This window comes from Pseudorca crassidens, chromosome 1 (assembly GCF_039906515.1).
Source record: "Pseudorca crassidens isolate mPseCra1 chromosome 1, mPseCra1.hap1, whole genome shotgun sequence".
In the NCBI taxonomy this organism is placed as follows: Eukaryota; Metazoa; Chordata; class Mammalia; order Artiodactyla; family Delphinidae; genus Pseudorca; species Pseudorca crassidens.
The window spans coordinates 46,134,851-46,157,575 of record NC_090296.1 but is presented as its reverse complement, the minus strand read 5'-3'; the positions used below and the strand labels follow the sequence as shown (position 1 = coordinate 46,157,575).

The window sequence follows — 22,725 nt, the reverse complement described above, 5'->3', positions numbered from 1 at the left end:
TGATTTGCATAGAAAAGAATAACATAAAGGACTCTTCAACCCCTTCATTTTACAAATGAGAACTCTGAAGCCCAGCCTCCCGACAGTAGCAGAAGCAAAATTTGAACCCAAGTCTACTAGGTTATCTAACAGTAATCTAACACCATTTATAGCTCCACATCCACCCATGAGTATTATTAGTAGATTTGTCATGTCTATTGGCTGTTGAACACTGGCGTTACTACCATTCTGGCTAGCCTGAGGGGTTGATTCCTTTCTCTTCAGGTCTTACTCGAGCTTTCACTCTTCACCACTTGGGGGCCCGAAGATGCCTCACCCGGTTCTCCCTTTTTTAAGTCCCCCACTCTTCGCACCCCCAGCGTCCGAAGTGTCGCAGAATCCCGGCAGGGGCGCTGCGACTCCCTGGCTCCGCGGCCCCTCCCCTGGACAACCGTCGATTGGGCCGGCGCGTGACGTCACGCCGTTCTAGCCAAACAAATGGGTTTCGGGGCGAGCGTTGGGCTCCGCCGCGCCGCGCTGGGCGCTCGGTCCGCCTCAGCGGTGGGGAGCGAGCCAGGCCAACTGCCGCCGCCGCTGTATCACGGTGTGCAGCCCCGGGCCAGGCCCCGGCCGGGGCAGGAGCGCAGGTGGGTCTGGGCCGGGGTGGGGCGTGGCGTGAGAGCGGCGCGGTCGGGGTCTGGCGGCGGCCACCGTGGCCGCTCCCCGCCCCCTCCCGCCGGCCGCCTGCGCTCTCGGGGCGCCGGGCGGGTGGGGGCGGGGGCGCCGCCCGCGGGTCCGGGGCTCGGTCTGGGGCAGGGATCCGGCGGCCCGCACCTCGTCCGGGGGCGTCCTCTGCCCGCACACGGGCCGGGCGCTGAGTGCCCCCACGGAGCACGGAGGGTCGGGCAGGCCGGCGGGCGGGAGTGGGGTCCCGGGTCAGGGCTGAAGCGGAGGAGATCTGGGATAGGCCGTTGGGAGGCTCCAGGTCGGCTCTCCCACCCCCGGGACCGGCGGCCGGTGAGGAAATCGGGCCCTGGGTGGGGGTAGCCTCGCCCTGTCGCGCCCGCCGGGGCTCTACCGCTCCGTCCTTCCCCGTCCCAGCGCAGGTGAGCTGGCGCCTGTCCTTAACCTTCTTCGGGGACCTGGCAGGACCGAGGCTCGGAAGCTTCTCTAGCCTCCGGGCTGGCGCAAGTCGACTGCGGTTCCGCCCCAGTCCCGATGAAGTCATAGTGCTGTGGTTTAGCGTGTCTGTGACGTCAGGGGTTTCCAAGAGATGAGCTGTGATGTCATGCAGACCCCGGCGGGGAGCTTGACACGCAGAAGGGCCAGGAGGACCGGGAGGGGAGAAAAAGGAAGGTAAAGCTTCTGTCAACGCCTAGCATCGCAGAGATTTTGAATCGAAAGTTGTTCGATATCAGCATTTTACAATTTTAATGTAATAGTTGTTAAGTTCTTTAACTTCCATTTCGAATATTGTTAATACAGTTCAATAAGACCCATATGATTTAGGAAAATCTCAATCAGGAGGTTTTTTTTTTGTGGGGGATGGATGGGTGGGTGTTTAATGTAAATGCATTTGAGAAAGCTAAACTCATAGTTTGATGGCTTGTGATCGGAATTGCTGGAAAAAAATAGAACCAATTCGAGTGCTGATAATTATTTGCCTTACTCTTTTTTGCTAGACAATTTTGAAATCATTTATCTACCTATTTGCTTTCTTTGTTAGTGGTCTGGAAGAGAGAGAGGAGATTTTAAGTCAACTTTTTGTTTTGTAAAGAAGGGAGGAGGAGTTCTGAATTAATCCAACATTCTTCTTAAATAATAATTACCTGGGGATTTAATTTATCCAGGTTGTCCCTGTCCATGTATAGTTGAGGGTTTCCTATGCTTATAGCTCAACAACAAGGATTTTCCTTGTTTTCTTACTGAGACTGGGCTGTAACAGTATAATAACATATACCAGGACTGCTTGCCTGGACAAGTAACTAATATTACATCTGTAATGCTTTCAAATATGAAACTACAGAATTAAAAAAAAAATGCCCTGCCTATGAATATTGCTTTTCTTCCAAAAGAGATCAGGCCAGAAGAGAAGCTAGTCACCTGCCATTAATGACTCTCTTCAGGTATTGCAGCATCTCAGTACTTTTGCTCATTTCTTCCTCTCTATAAAATCATTTAAATAGGATCTAGTTTGAGAGGTAGATGGCTTAAAATTGAAGCATAATTACAATTTAGTGTCTTCAGCAGGAAGCTTGGATAGGAGTCCTCAGCCCGTCCCCACTGACCTTGACTTGTAATGTTAGGGTTTTTTTGTTGTTAATACTTCCTTCTCTTATTTGCTCTTTAAAAGTGATTGATAAGGTATTGTCTGTCTAGATTCTGCATCAACATGATGGTGGAGGTCATGCTCTGTTACCACGTTTTTGTAGAAAATGAAAGCAAAAATTTACCCTTGTTAATTACCATTAGATTTGACTGGAAGTTTACAAAACAAGGTGTTCCTGTAAATCTCATTTTAATGCTTACTGTATTTGGAAATTCTATAGCATTTTGTGCAGTACTTTATATTTATATTTATTTTAAGAAATTAGGAATCGTGTGGTGACAGTGTTAAGGCTCTAAAGACAAAATTTGGGTTTTTGGATCTTCAAGACTGATAAGTACCAAATTAACATGAAATTGCTGATTTTGAGGGTGTTAATCAACCTACTCTTTAAAATGAAAAGATCATGACAAGATATTATGTAATGAAGTTGAAGGAGGTACAGAAAGGACACTTGCATGTGTCTTTTCCAGGGAGCCTTTCTGGGGGAGACTACGTGGATCTGTGTAAATTAAATGTACTAGGGTATATGGTGAAAGTCAAACTACATGTCAGTTGAAAGACATATAAGTGCTGATAATAAAATAGCTTCTCCTTGGCAGTACGTTTTTTCCTCCTCAATGGTGTTTAGCAGTTATGATTTTTTTATGAAAAATGAGTTGATAGGGGCTTCCCTAGTGGCGCAGTGGTTGAGAATCCACCTGCCAATGCGGGGGACACGGGTTTGATCTCTGGTCTGGGAAGATCCCACATGCCCTGGAGCCACTAAGCCCGTGCACCACAACCTTTGAGCCCGTGTGCCACAACTACTGAAGCCCGCACGCCTAGAACCCGTGCTCCACAATGAGAGAAGAGAGAAGCCACCACAGTGAGAAGCCCTTGCACTGCAACGAAGAGTAGCTCCCGCTTGCCACAACTAGAGAAAGCCCGTGTGCAGCAATGAAGACCCAACACAGCCAAAAAATAAATAAATTTATTTTTAAAAAATGAGTTGATAGGTGGACAATAAATGTCTTCATGTATTCTGATATGACCTAGGAACAATGACAGGTGTAAAAAAACCAGCTTCTTTGTATAGTTGTATAACCGTTTCACCAGCCATAACACATAACACTCTGAAACATTTTTACAGTTTGTTTCTACTTTTGGCAGGTTATTTTTCACCCAGGCCTAGCAGTTTTGGGTCTAGGAAGCAGCTTCCACTTCTTATAAATGGAAATTTATTTGAGATCGGTATTATTTTGAAATATTTTGTCACTTTATCCAGTTACAGCATTTAAGGGACTATATCAGCCAGGCATTAGTGATATAGCATCTTTCTGACAGGTAAAAGCAAATGTGAACAATGAAAGTGTTGTATTTTAGAAATTCTTTAGGATATGTTTATTGGATCAATTCTATTAACATAACATCTAGAATTTAAATTCTTGTACAAATTTTCTACTTTCTTTTCTTTTTTTTTTTTTTTGAGGTACGCGGGTCTCTCACTGTTGTGGCCTCTCCCATTGCGGAGCACAGGCTCCGGACGCGCAGGCTCAGTGGCCATGGCTCGCGGGCCCAGCCACTCCGTGGCATGTGGGATCTTCCTGGACCTGGGCACGAACCCGTGTCCTCTACTTTATTTTCTAATAACTTTATGCTCAGCCAGTTTAATTTGCACAGTTTTGATACTCTAGTAAACCTTAATCTTGTTTTCATATTTGTTGGGGAGAGAACTACTAATGGTTAGAAACATCATTCAGTGTTATCTTCCAAAATTTGCAGCTGTTTAGAACCAGATACTTGAGAGAAGCTACTATGGTAGAATGAATGCCTTCCTTGTTAGGTCATGTGTGACAAAGGCAAAATTCAGCAAGTGCATAATCTGCAGTCCTTTGGAAGCTACAGTAACAAAAAGCAAATTAACTCCCAAGTGCATTTAGGTCATTGGAAGTTGAATTCCTATCAATTCTTACTGTTGCATAATTTATCTTTCCCCCTGTAGTTCATGTTTATGGCACTTTGAAGCTGATGAATGTACTGTATTATCTGGGAAAAGCATTAATAATTTAAATGTAGGTGTTTCTTAATGTCAGTTGAAAGAGTTTGTCAACCTTCTGTTTCCAGCTCTGTCTTCTGGTTTGCTCTTCACAGAAGAGGCTCCAGATCTCCCCTTTTTAAATGTTCAACTCCAGAAGCTTAGCACACACATTTTCAACCCTCAGCACAATGTAGATTTAAATGTGAAACTAAGCTCTATTTATGTGTGTATTATATTATTATCAGGCATGGGTTTTATTCATCTAACAAACATGTTTTGAGTACCTCTCTGCCAGGTTCTCAGCCAGGGACTGTGTGACCTTTGTTTTAACATTCCCTTGCCTTGGGGGCCATGGGTCTGAAGGGCAAGAATTGGACCAAGAGGATGAACCATTTATGTTATGCAGATTGGCCAGAGGTTTCGTCTAAAGGTCAGTTAAGGAGGTATTAGAAGCTCAGGTAAAAAGAATAGGGAACAGATTATCATAGCCCAAGACAGACAAAGGGGTCAGGCTCCACAGGTTTGGATTGTGCTAGAATGAAGGGAGCTTAGTGAGAGCATTTTCTTTCAGGCAAGAGCAAGCACTCAAGGCCAGAACTAGTCTGTATAGGCAGTCTAAGACTTGAGGTAGAGAGGAGAGGAACAATCCAGACATCCCTCTCTCAGAGGCATGTATATATACCTTCCTTTTCTTCTCTAAGGTCAATCCTTTAATTGACAAACTTCTGAAATAATGTAAGCCTCACATTATTTCCACTCTGCTTTTTTCCCCTAACATTTTATCATGAAAATGCCAATCACAGAAGAGTTGCAAGAAGTGTTTATACATTGAATATGAATATCTAAATATCCACAATGTAGATTCTGTAATTCTTATTTTGCTGTATTTGCTTATCTATTTATCCATCCATTCTACCCTCTATGTATTTATCAATCCATCTTATATTTTGGTTGTATTTCAAAGTAAGTATACTTTACCAGTAAATACTTCTGCATGCCTATCATGAACTATTTGTTTACTTATTAAATAAGTAAACAAATAGTTTAACTTGTCCCTTAGTTTGGACAAGTTCATACATCTATTTAACCCATAACCCTGTCAAGATATAGAACATTACCATTTCTACGGAAGCTTTCTTTGTTCACCTTCCAAGTCAATTTAATTAAATTTTTAATTTCCTGCAGTCTTACTTCCACTCTTCTGAAACTAACTGTTGAAAGGGCCTAACTGTTAGCAGTGCATTTGAGTGGCATTATGCTGGGTGTTCAGAATATAAAGAAATGAACATAGCCTCTGCTCTCTTTAAGCTTATAATTTAGTTTGGATTTTAATTAGGTGTCTGATAAATGTTACATGAATTCAGAGGAGGCAACTGGGACTGCCAGACAAAGCTTCCTAGGTGTGGGCCTTGGATTGGGCATTTATTTTGGGATCTGGAGAAGAGGGTTTATTTACTTATTTATTTTAAAAAGACTGAGTAAAAGTATGGTATTAAAAAAACAAAAAGAAAAAGTTATGGTATGAAGCTGCAGTAGCAGACGAGGGACCCAATTATGGAGGGAGTTTGAGCATTATTTTTTACTCAGGACAATCTTTGAGAAAGGAAGTAATGTGAAAAACGGATCCTTTAGTTAAATTCCTAGCCCATTTGTCATCTTTGGTATTTAGTTGTACAGAAGACATCTTCATTTTTTGAATTCTCTCCTTTTGGTTCTTTGCCTATCTCTGATTTCTTCTGATTTATCAGCTTGGCTGGCAATTCTTTCTCTTCCAGATCCAAACTATCTAAAGCTCTGTTCTCTTCTTTTTTTTTTTAATTGAAGTATAGTTGCTGTACAATATTATATGTTAACAGGTGTACAATATAGTAATTCACAATTTTTAAAGGTTATAGTCCATTTATAGTTATTATAAAATATTGGCTATATTCCCCATGTTGTGCAATATATCCTTGTAGCTCATTTTATACCTAATAGTTTATACCTCTTACTCCCCCACCCCCAATTGGTAACCACTAGTTTGTTCTCTATATCTTGAGTCTGTCTAAAGCTCTGTTCTTGACTCTTGTTGTGCTCCTTGTAATCTGGCCCTTAGCTCTTAAGGCTTCTCAGTCATAATGCTTTCCAGGTCAAGCCTATATCTGTATCCATAAGCTGTTAACTCTTGTTAGGTTTCTAACTGGCAATAGGATACTGTTGTTTTTTTTTTCTTTTGAATTTTTCAATTTTATTTATTTATTATACAGCAGGTTCTTAATTAGTTATCCATTTTATACATATTAGTGTATATATGTCAATCCCAATCTCCAGATTCATCACACAGATGCTGCTTTTTTTTACATCCATGTTTACGTTGTATTTATTTTTCAAGAATCTGTAGCAAGAGCATTTGCTCTAAGTAGTTGTAGCAAATGGGATTTATTAAGAAAGAGATAGGTAAATGTTGAGTAGGCTGAATGAACAGATTAGACTGAACTTCTAGAATAAACACCACAGAGAACACTGTAGAACTTGCCTGATAAGGGAGCTACTGCCATTACGGGCCACCACATGTGGCAGAAATTTTAACTTCCTTGGGCAGGAACATCATTACATGTTACTTTCTGCTCTCTATATCTTAAGTGGGCTGCTTGGCCACACTTAGGTCTTATGTGAAACCTTAGCTTCAAAGGCATCTGGAAAATGTAGTTTTTAGCTCTACAGCCTCTGTAAAATAGGAAGTCCACGTGAGAGTGGATTGGAGTGCGTATTGAGTGAGTCTTCAGCACACTTGATTTGTGAAAAACTAAACTCATTTTCCCCAGATTCCCTAATGGTGGTAAAGTGAATCCTTTTGTAATTTTGCTGTTGCTATGCCAAGAAATGGATATTGCTCTGGTTTCCTGAGATAGAAACTATTGCAATCAGCTGTACCATTTAGATGTTGAGTGTAGTGAGTATAACAGGAAACCAAATCAAATTTACTGGCTTGTAGTACTAAAAAGACCAAAGATGAAGCTTGATCCACTTGTACTTAGGTGGTCAGAATCTCATCTTCTTCTTATTTCCTTTATTTAATAAGCTCTGCTTCCATGGTGTTGTCCCTTTGCGGTTACAGTGTGTTTGTCAGCACCTCAAGCTCTACGTCCTTCTGTCATCAAATCCAGAGGTGGGGAAGGAGAGTGCTTCTATAGAAGCTGTAGGGCAAGGCTCTTGGCAGTTTTTGCTCCATAGGCACCTTTGGCAGTCTGAAGCCTATTGGACCCGTTTTCTGAGTAGTATTTTTAAATTACATAGGATTACAAAGAAAACCAGTTACATCAAAATACAGTTATCAAAATATTTTTTTAAATTATGAGATAGTAACATGTGCTTCTGTGTTAAATAATAAGATTTAGTGTGGGTCTAATAATTTCCAAGTAATGATGAACATTGTCACTGTTTGGAGGTGTCTGCAACTTACGATTGTGTGATAGGGAAATATCTATGATTTCTACTACTGACAGTGGCAGATATTGTTAATATTATTGTGGTCTGACTGACTTCCCAATAGAAGGAAATGCTAAATTTCAGTTGGAGGTTACTGAAAGTAAAGATAATTTCCCCCATCATCTGAGTTTATAAACATCCCAAATTGAGTAGTTAGCCACTTAGCACTTTATACCGTTATTTATTACTCTTTGTTTCATGTGTATTAGTCTTCTCTCCTCTACTAAATTCTAAGCTTTCATATCTTATATCCCCAAATTGTAGACACATAATTGAAGGCTTAGCTTTTTCCCCTTATCTTTAAGGACATACCTGGGCTATTTAAATTTGTACCTTTAAAAAAAATTTTTTTTTTCCATTTTTCTGTTTAACTGAGACACCTTCTAGCAGATTCAGTTATAGGACTTTGTGTACTAAAGTGTTCATTTGCTTCTTGAAAATTAAAAATTTTAAAAATAATGTATTGTAATAATAATATAAAAATAGTCTATCTAAAGCTCTGAAATCACTCTTGGAACTACTGTAGGGAATTATTGATTAAGCTGGAGTTTCTGAAGATGAAATTTGAGTTTGGTAAGGAAGTCTCAAAGGACACGTTTGGTCTATTGTCCAGGAACCAGGAGAGGCAAGCTTTTCCAAAGTAGGGCAAGAGATTTGATTTCAAGTTCAGTCATCAGGATTGTTCTCTGGAGGTTCTAGGTACTTTCTACACACCACTTCAGCCCTTGGGGTTAGGTTTCTCTGGTTCAGGCTGTATTCTAGTTGAAGAGCTATACCATCATCACAATAGTCAAGCTTATTTGGGATACTACAAGGACTATGAAAATGGATCCTGAGAAGTCCGTAGAAGGTCTATAGCTTTATGCTTTAGGAATCCTATTTTTCATTTGACATTTTCTTTGCCTATGTTTTATTCAACATGCTATGTGGTTAGCTTGATAAAATGGTTATATACCACCATTTTTAACTCGTGGAATTTCAAGGCCTTTTATTTATTCATTTACTGAAAAAAAGGGTAGCATGTTTTATACTCCAGGCATTATGCTCAGTGCATTAGTTAACTTTTGTCACTTTTTCTCTTAGCACTATTTACAGATCTGTGTATTCTTTGGCAAGTACCAGTCTTAAATTTAAGAATTTATTCTTTTGTCTTTTTATTGTTTATCTTAACACCTTGTGGGTTCCCCTGCCGTATCATTAATAGAATTGATTATTAAAATCCAGATAAATACTAACTTTTCTGGAAAATCCACATTTTTGTTTGTATTAGTAGGAGGTTGTATATTAAAACATAATTTTACACTCTAGTTGCATATATTTTAAGACTATATAGTATAACATTTTTGCACTTAAAAATGACAGTGTAACACATTTTAGAACTACTGATGTTTAAAAATTTCATGGCCTTGGAATTTAAGTGAAAACTTTAGCCATGTTAGCTATTGTTTTGTTTCTGAATCTAACAAATGAATTATTTCCTCTCCTTTATTTGATCTAGGGGCTTAGCCTCTGTACTACAAATGTTATCAGTTACCTAATATTTTTGTGTATATTACCAAAAAGTTACTTGATTCTTACTGTAGTTGTTACCTTGTTTTATTTTGTGAACCAACTTTGACTATCTTGTCTATACTGCTTGAATTTTTTTTTTTTTTTTTTTTTTTGCTGTGCCATGCAGCTTGAAGGATCTTAGTTCCCCCACCAGGGATGGAACCCATGCCTCCTGCAGTGGAAATGCGGAGTTCTAATCACTGGACGGCCAGGGAATTCCCTATTCTGCTTGAATTTTAATTGTTCTATTTTAGTAGAGAATGAGGAGTTGTAAAGCCTTTTTAAAGAATTGTTCCTTTATTAAAATGTCATGGATTTTCCCTTTTTAGGGGACATGGAAAGAAGGGGACTATGCCTCTTTAAAAGATATGAGTAATTTTGGAGATTAAAATTTGCTTGCCAACTCATTTGTTGGGTTACATAAATATTATGGTTTCATTTTATTAAAGTTCTTTTCATGTGTTCCCAGTGTTTCCAGGCATTTCTTTTACCAAACACCTGTTGAGTCTTCTCTTGTTAAATGGTTCTGATTTAGATACATGTTACCTCTTGACCACAGTTTATAGTCCAATAGAATTCTTAAGATTTTGGCTTTTTGAGTAAGTCCCTTAAGGACTGGTCTGACAATTACTGATCTTTGTTTCCTATAGAATCAAGTAATTATTTGTCAGAATTGAATCTGAGTAACCCCTATCCTTGTGTTTATGCTGTTTATTTCGTATTCTTTGAGAATATTATATGAAATTAATATGATTGGTCCATTTTTCTTTCCTCCAAATTGATAGTTCAGGAGAAGTTAGGAGGAAATTAATCTTTACCTTTTCCCTTTCCAATTTTTTCAAAAACAATGAGCATAACTTCTCACCTTTCTACTTGCAAAGGATATTAGTGTTACTGGTTTACTAAGGTAATAGCAGTACCACTTTTGAAGATTTCAATTTAGTGTTCTTGGCAGACAGCAGATCTGTTTTTTCGCCCTTTGGAAAAAGTCAAGCCTTCATTAATGAACCTCAGTATAATTACTCAGTTTTTAAGAAATTTGTCATTTGTATGCTTGTAGTGTAGACATCTTATTCAGAGAAGTAAAGCTTAATTTCATTTCCATGTGCATTGTCTTTGTTTCTAAACTGTTAGTGTTCAGTTCACCAAATGTTAATTCTATGCCTACTTTGAGCCTTCTACATTTGAATGTTCATTTAGTCTTTGTTGCTGAAATCTTTATAGGATAATACACAGTACTGTATTGGAAAATATAGTCTTTGCCTTCAGAAGGATTTACTTTGAAGGGCTTAATGATATTGTCTATGCCTACTTGCGTGCCAGAGGCCCCAGGAAATTTCCATAGTAGCTACTAGGAATTTCTAAAGGGTTAGAGATTTTGTTTGTGACCATCCAACCCTGTTAGAAACAATTTAATATTTTTACTGTTATCAGCAAGAGCATGTAAATGATGCCTCCTTTTTCTGGGTTTATTTGTATGTATTTGTCACTTAAGAGGTTGTTGGTAGTTGGGATCATCAGTAAATGGTTGGTGGCCTCTGACTTAGGATCTGAATAGTCATCTTCTGGAATTAGAGCAAGAGATAGGGCTTTCTTACTGAGTTACCTTTTTTTTTTTTGTGGTACGTGGGCCTCTCACTGTTGTGGCCTCTCCCGTTGTGGAGCACAGGCTCCGGACACGCAGATTCAGCGGCCATGACTCACGGGCCTAGCCGCTCCGCGGCACGTGGGATCTTCCCAGATCAGGGCACGAACCCGTGTCCCCTGCATTGGCAGGCGGACTCTCAACCACTGCGCCACCAGGGAAACCCCTTACTAAGTTACCTTTTAAAAATAAAAATCCCAAATTTTATGGATTTATAAAGTGAATATTTTTTATTTCATTCAACTTAATTATCATTACATAGAAATAAGTATGTGAAAATGGTATATAAAATATATATACTAATCATACACAAAAATACATGAATGTATAGGCCAAGCCTTGGGCAACTGACAAAATTAAATGGTCTATTTAAGAGTAGTAGATTTTCAGTAACTTTTTTTTTACATAAATTTATTTATTTATTACTTATTTTTGGCTGCGTTGCGTGTTTGTTGCTGCGCACAGACTTTCTCTAGTTGCAGCGAGCAGGGGCTGCTCTTCGTTGCGGTGCATGGGCTTCTCATTGCGGTGGCTTCTCTTGTGGAGCACGGGCTGTAGGCGCCCGGGCTTCAGTAGTTGTGGCTCGCGGGCTCTAGAGCGCAGGCTCAGTAGTTGTGGCTCACGGGCCTAGTTGCTCCACAGCATGTGGGATCTTCCTGGACCGGGGATCGAACCTGTGTCCCCTGCATTGGCAGGTGGATTCTTAACCACTGTGCTACCAGGGAAGCCCTCTTTATTTCTTTTGACTAGGTCTTATGCCAAACATTTTATGTGTATTTTTTAAAAAAATCTTGATAACAACTGTATGAGGAAAGTATTTAGTCCCTTTTTTCTTGCAGAAAACTGAGTCTTAACCTGCTATATAAAAAAATAAATAAAATAAAATTCAAAAGAAAAAAAAAGAAAACTGAGTCTTAGAGGTTAAGCAGCTTGCCTAGGCAGTGTGTTGGAGCTGGATTTCAAACCCACGCAGTCCGACTATTGAGGAACTTCACTACACAAAAAGCCTTCTTAGTGAAGAGCACCTAGAAGTGAAAAAGAAATTAGCAACACCTTAGTGAAACTCTAACTTCACAGAGATCTTTTATTTGCTCCAGCTTCTCAAGAGTTAAGTAGATTGACTGAGACCACTGTGATTGAATTAGTAATGTTAGGTTAAAGTTAACTAATGCTGATTTAAATAAAGTGTATTTTAAGTAAAACCAGAGCTAGCTCCTAACCAGATCCTATTTTACTTAGACTTATAGTTTAGCTCAGGAACACTTTAGCTTATTTCTGGGGCAGAATTTGTATGCTCTTCCTTTATTTTCCCTAAAAATTAGATTCAGCAGGAGGGCAAAAGTTACAATGTGGCTGTATAGGAAGTATAATTTAGTGGAGGAGTAGAGGGGTAGACAGTGGGTAGGCTTTGATGTTCTGGATTTTTAAGAAAAAACTTCCCTGTAATTTGTATAAAATTATACTAAATGGAAATAGTCATCCCCTACCTACCATACAAAATAATTTGTAATTTCAAATTTTGATTAGAAAATTCTGATTCTTTAATGTGAATTACTTTTTGAACCTTAATTAACTATCTTTTTTTTCTTGTAAGATGGCATATTTTATTCCCTTTGCCATAAGAATATTTCTTCTTTGTTCCCATAAATTAATTTTAATTTCACTTTTAAAACTAGTGATTTAGGGGTAACCTAGAATCTATAATTGCAGGAAATTATGCTTAAGGATACATATTTATATGCTGAAGCCAGTAATGTGCTTTCCATAGAAGTTGTAGGACACTATTGTGTACATAGCTAGTAGAATCATTTTATTGAACAAAACTTCTCCAAAGCAAGACGTGACATACTTCTTTTGTGATACATTAAGACTGTTTTCTGGCTTGAGATGATCATTGGTGAGAGAGTTTCCCTTTTAGGTTTCCAGAACTGTGATGAGAGCATCATACTTAATTAGGTACTTTTCTTGATGCTACTATTCAATTTTAGTGGGATGAAAGTACTGAAAAGATTTTTTTCTTGTACACTTCTTTTTCTCCCCTTTAAAGGAGCCGGGAAAGGCTTCTTTCTCAAATGCATGATGGTGGGGGGGAAATGTAATGGTTCAGAAGAGTTTATGGTGAAAACAGTAATCCTCTTGTCCTATGCCTCCCCAGTTCCTTTCCTGAGGGAACTACTTCAATTGTTTCTCTGTTTGATTCTTTTAGTGATAATCCCCCATATTAATGTGCTTTTATTTCCATTTCTTTTTAAAAATTAATTAATTGATTAATTTTGGCTGCATTGGGTCTTTGCTGCTGTTCATGGGCTTTCTCTAGTTGTGGTGAGCAGGGGCTACTCTTCATTGTGGCGTGCAGGCTTCTTATTGTGGTGGCTTCTCTTGTTGTGGAGCACGGGCTCTAGGTGCGTGGACTTCAGTAGTTGTGACATGCGGGCTTCAGTAGTTGTGGCACACGGGCTTAGTTGCTCTGCGGCATGTGGGATCTTCCTGGCCCAGGGCTCGAACCCGTGTCCCCTGCATTGGCAGGCGGATTCTTAACCACTGCGCCACCATGGAAGCCCTACTTCCATTTCTTGATGTGTCAATTTTAAGCATTATCTATTGACTTTCTGGAGTGATAGTCAAGATTTAGCTCCCATTTACCACCTGTCAAGAATTACAAAGGGAACTTCCCTGGTGCACCACAACGAAGAGTAGCCCCCAGTTGCCGCAACCAGGGAAAGGCTTGCGTGCAGCAACGAAGACCCAGCACAGACCAAAAAAATTAAATAAATAAATAAAATAAAATAATTAAAAAAAAGAATCCGCCCGCCAGTGCAGGGGCCATGGGTTCGATTCCTGGTCCAGGAAGATCCCACATGCTGCAGAACATCTAAGCCCTACACCACAACTACTGAGCTCATGCGCCACAACTACTGAGCCTGTGCTCTAGGGCACAGCTACTGAGCCCGTGTGCTGCAACTACTGAAGCCTGCACCTGGGGCCCGTGCTTCGCAAAAAGAGAAGCCACTGTGTTGCGAAGCCTGTGCACCGCAGTGAAGAGTAGTCCCTACTCGCCACAACTAGAGAAAGCCTGCACGCAGCAACAAAGACCAAACGCAGCCAAAACAAAAAAAGGAATTAGAAAGGATCTGAGAGTTTACTCTACTTGAAGCTAACAAATTAGCCTGCCACAGTTTCATGGATGCTGGTGGAAGGTAAAGACTCCTATTCTGGTAGGAGGCAGAGTCAGAGATGAAGTAGAGTTTATTACTTACAGCAATAGCAGTAGCTAAGGTTTCAACATTCATTTTGTGCCAGTGTCCTGAGCCACAGTTCCCACAGGGCACTGAGGGGAGGGCCAGATAACACCTGTTCACATAATGAGTTTTGTTACTGGAGAAAACTCTTGAGTTTAGGGATTACAAATATTTTATAATGGGCAGTAAGCATGCCTGCTCTTTGCTCCAGAGGGAGAGAGTAGTATGCTGGCTCTTTGCTCTGGAGGAAGAGTTTCTGTCTTCTAAGGTGGTTTGATATGTGAACATCCTTGAGATTATATTCCAGAACAAAGAGCAGACAACACCTTGCTTGCAAGATGTAGAGACCCATGAAGAATTATATCCCAACACCACTACCCCATTCCCTACCTTCTTTTTGAGATAGTTATATATCATCATTTTTAGCTCTGGTCACCTTAGTAAATACTATATGTTTATTTTTATTTCATTAACAATAGGTGGTATCTTTTGACTTCTGGCTTTGAAAGAGGAGTGTTGTGGTTAGGGATCCTTATAAGTGTTAGGAAACCAGTTCAGTTAGAACTTAAGTGAGAAAGGAAATTGGTTTCCAGAACTGAGAGTCCAGAGGGATAGAGTAGGATTGGATCCATGTGCTCAGATGTTACTTTGAAGAATTGGTCTCTCACTGTATCTGTGTGCTTTCCTCCTTTGCCTTTATTTTCAGTAACATCCTACTTCACCTCTCTCCCCCACCAGTACTGATTCTCGGCTCTGTGCATATTTCTGAACCAGTTGCTATGGCAAGGTGGAGAGAATAGATTAGAATAGTCAGAGCCTGGTCACATGCCCAGATGGAGATGGGTGTGGAGTCCGCCCCATTTGAAGCACATGTGTTGGGGTGGGGAGAAGGTAGTTCTACAAAGATAAAACAGGGTGCCACGACTTCTCCACATCAGAGTTCTCTGTTGTATTTTTTTGGAGGGGGGTATTGTTAGCTTTTATAACTGACCTTAAGTTTTTCGTTTTCTATAAGATAGAATGAAATTTCTGGTATCTCCCTTTTTCATTAGTTACCCCTCTCTTGATGTCCTGTATCTTCTGCTCTAATCTGTTTTATTTAGAACTGCTGCTCAGTGAACATCCTGTGACTTGCCTTCATTATGCTCATTTCGCATAGAGTCGTCTTCCTTGGTTTATTGCCTTGTTTTGCTGGGGTACATACTAAGGTAAGATGTGTGGGAGGTAAATATTGAGTAATTCCTTGTCTGAAAATGTTTTTATTTTATTCTTAAAATGGAACGTTAGTGTGGCTGGGAGTAGAATTCTAGGTTGAACATAATTTTCTGTCAGAACTTCAAAGGCATTGCTTCATTATTCACTAGTATTCTTCAATATTGATGTCTTACTTCAGTTTGATTCTTTTTTAAAAAATTTATTTTATTGAAATATAGTTGATTTACAGTGTTGTGTTAATTTTTGCTCTACAGCAAAGTGATTCAGTTATAACTATCTGTACATTCTTTTTCATATTATTTTCCATTATGGTTTATCCAAGGGTATTGAATATAGTTCCCTGTGCTATACAGTAGGACCTTGTTGTCTATCCATTCTATATATAATAGTTTGCATCTGCTAATCACAAATTCCCAACCTCTCCTCCATCCTTGGCAACCACAAGTCTGTTCTCTATGTCTGCGAGTTGGTTTCTGTTTTGTAGATAAGCTTGTTTGTGTCATATTTTAGATTCCACATATAAGTGATATATGGTATTCGTCTTTCTCTTTTTTTAAATTTAATTTTTATTTTATATTGGAGTATAGTTTATTTACAATGCTGTGTTAGTTTCAGGTGTACAGCAAAGTGATTCAGTTTTACATATACATATATCCATTCTTTTTCAGATTCTTTTCCCATCTAGGTTATCACAGAATATTGAGTAGAGTTCCCTGTGCTATACAGTAGGTCCTTGTTGATTATTTTATATATAGTAGTGTGTGTATGTTCATCCCAAACTCCTAATTTATCCCCCCCCCACCTTTCCCCTTTGGTAACCATAGGTTTGTTTTCTATGTCTGTGAGTCTGTTTCTGTTATGTAAATAAGTTCATTTGTATCATTTTTTTTTAGATTCCACCTCAAACTGATATCATATGGTATTTGTCTTTCTCTGTCTGACTTACTTCACTTATTATGATAATCTCTAGGTCCATCCTTCTTTTTTGCCCACACCATGCAGCATGCGGGATCTTAGTTCCCCGACCAGGGATCAAACCCACGCCCCCAGAAGTGGGAGTGCAGAGTCTTAACCACTGGACTGCCAGGGAAGTCCCTAGGTCCATCCACGTTGCTGCAAATGGCATTATTTCATATTTCATTCTTTTTAATGGCTGAGTAATATTTCAGTGTGTGTGTGTGTGTGTGTGTGTCTAGACACACACACATCCTACATCTTCTTTATCCATTCCTCTGTTGATGGACATTTAGGTTGTTTCCATGTCTTGGCTATTCTAAATAGTGCTGCTGTTAACGTTGGGGTGCATGTATCTTTTCCAATTATAGTTTTCTCTGGGTATATGCCCAGGAGTGGAATTGCTGGATCATATGGCAACTCTATTTTTAGTTTTTTGAGGAACCTCCATACTGTTTTCCATAGTGGCTGCACCAATCTACATTCTCACCAACAGTGCAAGGGGTGTTCCCTTTTCTCCACACCCTCTCCAGCGTTTGTTATTTGTAGACATTTTAGTGATGGTCTTTCTAACTGGTGTGAGGTGGAACCTCATTGTAGTTTTGATTTGCATTTCTCTAATAATTAGCGATCATGAGCATCTTTTCATGTGCTTGTTGGCCATCTGTAAGTCATTTTGGAGAAATGTCTCTTTAGGTCTTCTGTCCATTTTTCTTTTTTTTAAAATTAATTAATTTTATTTTATTTTATTTATTTTTGGCTGTGTTGGGTCTTTGATGCTGTGCATGGGCTTTCTCTAGCTGTGGCGGAGGGGGCGGGCTACTCTTCGTTGTGGTGCACGGGCTTCTCATTGCGGTGGCTTCTTGTTGCAGAGAACAGGCTGTAGGTGTGCAGGCTTCAGTAGTTATGGCTCACGGGCTCAGTAGTTGTGGCTCATAGGCTCTAGAGAGCAGGCTCAGTAGTTGTGGCACACGGGCTTAGTTGCTCTGCGGCATGTGGGATCTTCCCGGACCAGGGCTTGAACCTGTGTCCCCTGCTTTGGCAGGTGGATTCTTAACCACTGCACCACCAGGGAAGCCCTTCTGCCCATTTTTCGATTGGGTTGTTTGGTTGTTATTGAGTTGTGTGAGCTGTTTTGTATTTTTGGAAACTAAGCCCTTGTCAGTTGCATCATTTACAAGTATTTTCTCCAGTCCGTAGGTTGTCTTTTTGTTTTATTTATGGTTTCCTTTGCTGTATAAAAACTTGTAAGTTTGATTAGGTGCCATTTGTTTATTTTTGGTTTTATTTCTATTGCCATGGGAGAAGGCCAATTTGATTCTTGTTCCTTTGCAGATGAGCTTTTTTTTTTGTCTTTGTTGTCTGAAATTTCCCAGTGATATAACTTGGTGTGGGTCTCTATTCATTTGAGCACTGAGTGCCCCCTATTAATTGGAAGACTCTATAAATCTATTAGTTTATTAAATCTTTTAGTTGTGGAAAATTTATATTTCTCTGAAAATTTACTCTCTTCAAGTTTTTTTTCCTTTTCATCCTGGAATTTTTGTTAGTTAAATAGTGACCTCCTGGACTGATGCTGTGTGTCGTTTGGTTAATTTCTTGTCTCTGTTTCCTATTTCTACTTTCTAGGTTTTGTCTCCACCATATAAAACCTTATACTGCCTTTTTTTTTTTAAAGAAGATATTGGGGGTAGGAGTTTATTAATTAATTTTTTTTGCTGTGTTGGGTCTTCGTTTCTGTGCGAGGGCTTTCTCTAGTTGTGGCAAGTGGGGGCCACTCTTCATTGTGGTACACGGGCCTCTCACTATCGCGGCCTCTCTCGTTGTGGAGCACAGGCTCCAGACGTGCAGGCTCAGTAGTTGTGGCTCACGGGCCTAGTTGCTCCGCGGCACGTGGGATCCTCCCAGACCAGGGCTCGAACCTGTGTCCCCTGCATTAGCAGGCAGATTCTCAACCACTGCGCCGCCAGGGAAGCCCTATACTGCCTTTTTAAATTTTTTTTTTCAAGAGTCTTTTCTTGTACTCTTTTCCCTTTTCACAGCTTCCTGTCTTGCTTTATGAATGCAACATCTTGCCTTTCTGAGGATCTCAGTTAGAGAGCTTTTCACAAGTTCTGTTCTGTTTTATGAATTGTTTATTGCTTTGTCACATTTCTTTAACTTTTTGTTTCCTTGTCTCTTTCATATTACAGATGTTTGATTCTGATTTAACCAATCAAATGGAAGAATGAAGCAATATGAAACTGATTGGGATCTCTGTATCTAGACAGGGTTCGTCAGCTGGTGAGCTTTGCGTTAGGGTGGGCAGTTAGGGGACCCTATTAGCCTTGGTCAGTGGTTCTAATGTAATAGCTGCCAGTAATTCTCTCCAGACTGTTTAATTTCATTAAAGAAGGACCTGCCAGAATTTTTTGGTTTTGTTCATTTCCTTTGTTTATTTTGTTTTTTTAATAATGTAAAATCTCAAAGGTAACCAGGAATGTGAAGAGGGTCAATGATCTAGGGTCTAGAAATGTTCAGGTGGTCATCTTTCCTGCGCTTCAGGGTGAAAAGTTAGGGTACAGAGTAGTATAGCAGAGAGTAGCCCAGATATTGGAGCCAGACTGTTTGGGTTCAAGTCTGGTTCTGCTACTTAGTTATAGGAAGCTACTTAACAAGTTACTTAACCTTTCAGTGCCCCACTTTTCTCATTTGTAATTTTTGGACAATAATAGTACCTACCTATTAGGTTGTTAAGAGGACTTAGTTAAAAATGCATATTAAATAGTGGCATTTAGTAAAATCTCAGAAAGTGTTAATTTCTTTTTCTTTATGTTATTACATAATTGTAATAACAATTATGGTGGTGATTGCCCACAGCAGAAATTTTGGCGGGATTAGGTAATTTTAGATTGTGTTTTTCTCTTTAGAACCTCAAAGTGGTATCATTACTTGAAGTGCTGAGATGTATATGGGCAAATGTTTTCATAAAAGTCTTTCAAAGGTCCTCATCTTCTCTCCAAGAAAGGATCTCACTCAAGATAACTTGATAAAAGTAGTTTTGGAGCACAGCCAGAAAACTAGCAATGAAAAAATACCATTTTCACACCCAGAATCTCTGTGTACAATCAGAATCATATGTGCTCAGGGTGTTAGGAAGCTTTGTTTCCATACAAAACACTCACTGACAATCCTACTTCTTGAACTTGAGAAACACTGAAAGTTTCTTTATAAATGGATATCTAGGGCAAGACTGGCAGGAGGAAATAATTCTTGAAAAAAAAATTTTTTTTTCTTTGCTTCGAGTGTTGCCCCAATTATGGTGGAACACTGTGAGATTTTCCTTACCATACTGTCTGCTATTTGTAAAATTCAGGTGAGTTGAAGGAATAAAACTTTTTTTTTTTTTTTGGCTGTGTTGGGTCTTCGTTGCTGTGTGCGGGCTTTCTCTAGCTGCGGCGAGCGGGGGCTCCTCTTTGTTGTGGTACACAGGCTTCTCATCGCGATGGCTTCTCTTGTTTCGGAACACCGGCTCTAGGCGCGCAGGCTTCAGTAGTTGTGGCACGTGGGCTCAGTTGTGGGCTCACGTGGGCTCTAGAGCTCAGGCTCAGTAGTTGTGGCGCATGGGCTTAGTTGCTCCATGGCATGTGGGATCTTCCCGGCCCACGGGTTCCCGAACCCGTGTCCATTGCATTGGCAGGTAGATTCTTAACCACTGTGCCACCAAGGAAGCCCGCAGGTGGATTCTTAACCACTGCGCTACCAGGGAAGTCCCAGTAAAACTCTTGTGTAGTGGTTCTTGCCCTCCTCCCCCCAAACTTGACCCTTATCTGAACTAAGATGTTTTAGTTTGGGTTATTTATCTTGTTTTTTTGCTTCTCTCACATAGTGGAGGAAGTTCTTAGAATCTATTATTGTTACTGTTATTATAATCATATTATTTACGTTTTAAAACGGGAACACACACAAAGGTAGGGTCACTGAGCCCCTATATATGTACCAGTTAGTTTCAATATTTTGCCATAGTTGTTTATTCTTGTCCCAATTAAATTTTTTAAAGCAAATTCTAGATATCATGTCATTTTAGACCTAAATACATCAATATGTGTCTTTAAAAAATGATTTTCCCCCATAACCACAATACCATTATCCTACCTAACAAAATTAACAGATTGATCTGACATAAATCACAGCAAGGTCCTTTTTGACCCACCTCCTAGAGAAATGGAAATAAAAACAAAAGTAAACAAATGGGACCTAATGAAACTTAAAAGCTTTTGCGCAGCAAAGGAAACCATAAAGAAGACCAAAGACAACCCTCAGAATGGGAGAAAATATTTGCAAATGAGACACCTAGCTTCTGAATTTTACTCTCCATCTTAGTATCATAAGATTCCTTTATGTCATCTAAAACCCAGATATGTTCAACTTATATGTGGTATCATTTTTAAATGACTTGGTTTTCATTTACATAAAAATATTTGCATCTTGCAAGTATTTGACTTTCTAACTTGTTATGGAAAATTTTAATCACATAAAAGTAGATGAAATGCATTAGTAAAGCCCCATGTACTTATCACCCAGCTTTGACAGTAATCAAATCATGCCTAATTTTGTTTCATTTATTCCCCCTCTTCTTCCTCCTGGATTATTTTTAAGCAAATCCCAGGTATCATTTCATTTGGAGTCTAGTGCATCTTTAAAAGATAAGGACTCTTTAAAAAAAATATCTATCTATCTATCTATCTCACCCCCCTTAAATTCCTTAATATCATCAGCTATCCAGTGTTCAAATGTCTGGTTGTCTCAGATATCATAGTTTGAATCAGTACCCATATAAAGTCCCTAATCTGCAGTTGGTTGGTAATGACTTTTAATCTAGAGGGTCCCCTTGCTGCCTCTCTCATTTTCTCTCTCCCTTGAAATCTATTTATTAAAGAAATAAGGTTTTATGTCCTTTAGAGTTTCTCAGAGTCTGGATTTTAATGACTCTATCCCTGGGGCTTAGCTTAATTAACACGTTCTTATGTCCTCTGTATCTCCTGTAAATTGGTGATTGAATCTGGAGGCATACTTCCTTATAGAATATGTAATACATGCAAATGATAAAGGTTTAAAATGGTACAAAAGGGTATATATTGAAGTCAGTCATTTTCTCACAGTGTACCTTTAGGTGTCTTCCCCAGAAGCAATTATTGTGTGTAGAGTGAATGATATGTTTTTATTAAGCTGTTATATCACCAGTAAGCATACTAGATATCCTAGTAATTCTGAAGATATAAAGATTACTAATTTGTACATTTTAGAATTTGATTCTTTTAAAATTTATTTTTAATTTTTACCTTGTTGTTTGTTTTATTTGGCTGCATTGGGTCTTAGTTGCGACACGTGGGATCTTCGTTGCGGCATGCGGGATCTTTTGTTGTGGTGCATGGGCTCCAGAGCGTGCGAGCTCAGTAGTTGCGGTGCACGGGCTTAGTTGCCCTGTGACATGTGGGATCTTAGTTCCCCAACCAGGGATTGAACCCGCATCCCCTGCGTTGGAAGGCAGATTCTTAACCACTGGACCACCAGGGAAGTCCCTAAAATTTTTTTATATTTTATTGAAGTATAGTTGATTTACAATGTTGTGTTAGTTTCTGGTGTACAACAAAGTGATTCAGTTATACATATATATTCTTTTTTATATTCTTTTCCATTATAGGTTATTGCAAGATATTGAACATAGTTTCCTGTACTATACAGTAGGACCTTGTTGTTTCTCTATTTTATATATAGTGGTTTGTATCTGCTAATCCCAAACTCCTAATTTATCCCTCTCCCCTTTCCCCTTTGGTAACCATAAATTTGTTTTCTATGTCTGTGAGTCTGTTTCTGTTTTGTAAATAAGTTTATTTGTATCCTATTTTAGAGCTCACATATAAGTGATATCATATGATATTTGTCTTTCTCTGTCTGACTTACTTCACTTAGTATAATAATCTCTGGGTCTATCCACATTGCTGCAGATGGCATTATTTCATTCTTTTTTATGGCTCAGTAGTATTCCATTGTGTGTGTGGGGTGTGTGTGTGCGTGTACCACATCTTCTTTATCCATCTGTTGATGGACATTTAAGTTGCTTCCATGTCTTGGCTATCGTTAATAGTGCTGCTGTGAATATTGAGGCGCATGTATGTTTTTGAATTATAATTTTCTCCGGATATATGCCCAGGAGTAGGATTGCTGAATCATATGGTAACTCTAGTTTTTTAAGGAACCTCCATACTGTTCTCCATAGTGGCTGCACCAATTTACATTCCCACCAGCCGTGTAGGAGGGTTCCCTTTTCACCACACCCTCTCCAGCA

General features: G+C 39.4%; 1 protein-coding gene across 12 annotated transcripts in view; it reads left to right on the top strand.

Moving 5' to 3' along the window:
* The first annotated feature begins 471 nt into the window (after nucleotides 1-471).
* The window catches only part of FBXO34 (F-box protein 34), an 80,558-nt gene continuing 58,304 nt past the window's right edge, over nucleotides 472-22,725 (top strand). For 4 of the 12 annotated variants that reach the window (XR_010942829.1, XR_010942825.1, XR_010942827.1 and 1 more), the window contains exons 1-3: nucleotides 487-626; nucleotides 15,332-15,436; nucleotides 18,590-18,680. Coding sequence is in view for 1 of the 12 variants with exons in the window: in XM_067734903.1 (XP_067591004.1) it covers nucleotides 478-626 (149 nt within the window). In the remaining 11 variants the exon portion in view is untranslated. Of the gene's footprint in view, nucleotides 627-1,162; nucleotides 1,336-15,331; nucleotides 15,437-18,589; nucleotides 18,681-22,725 lie in introns of those variants that run through there. The other 8 variants (XM_067734934.1, XM_067734945.1, XM_067734924.1 and 5 more) reach the window with 7 other exon arrangements.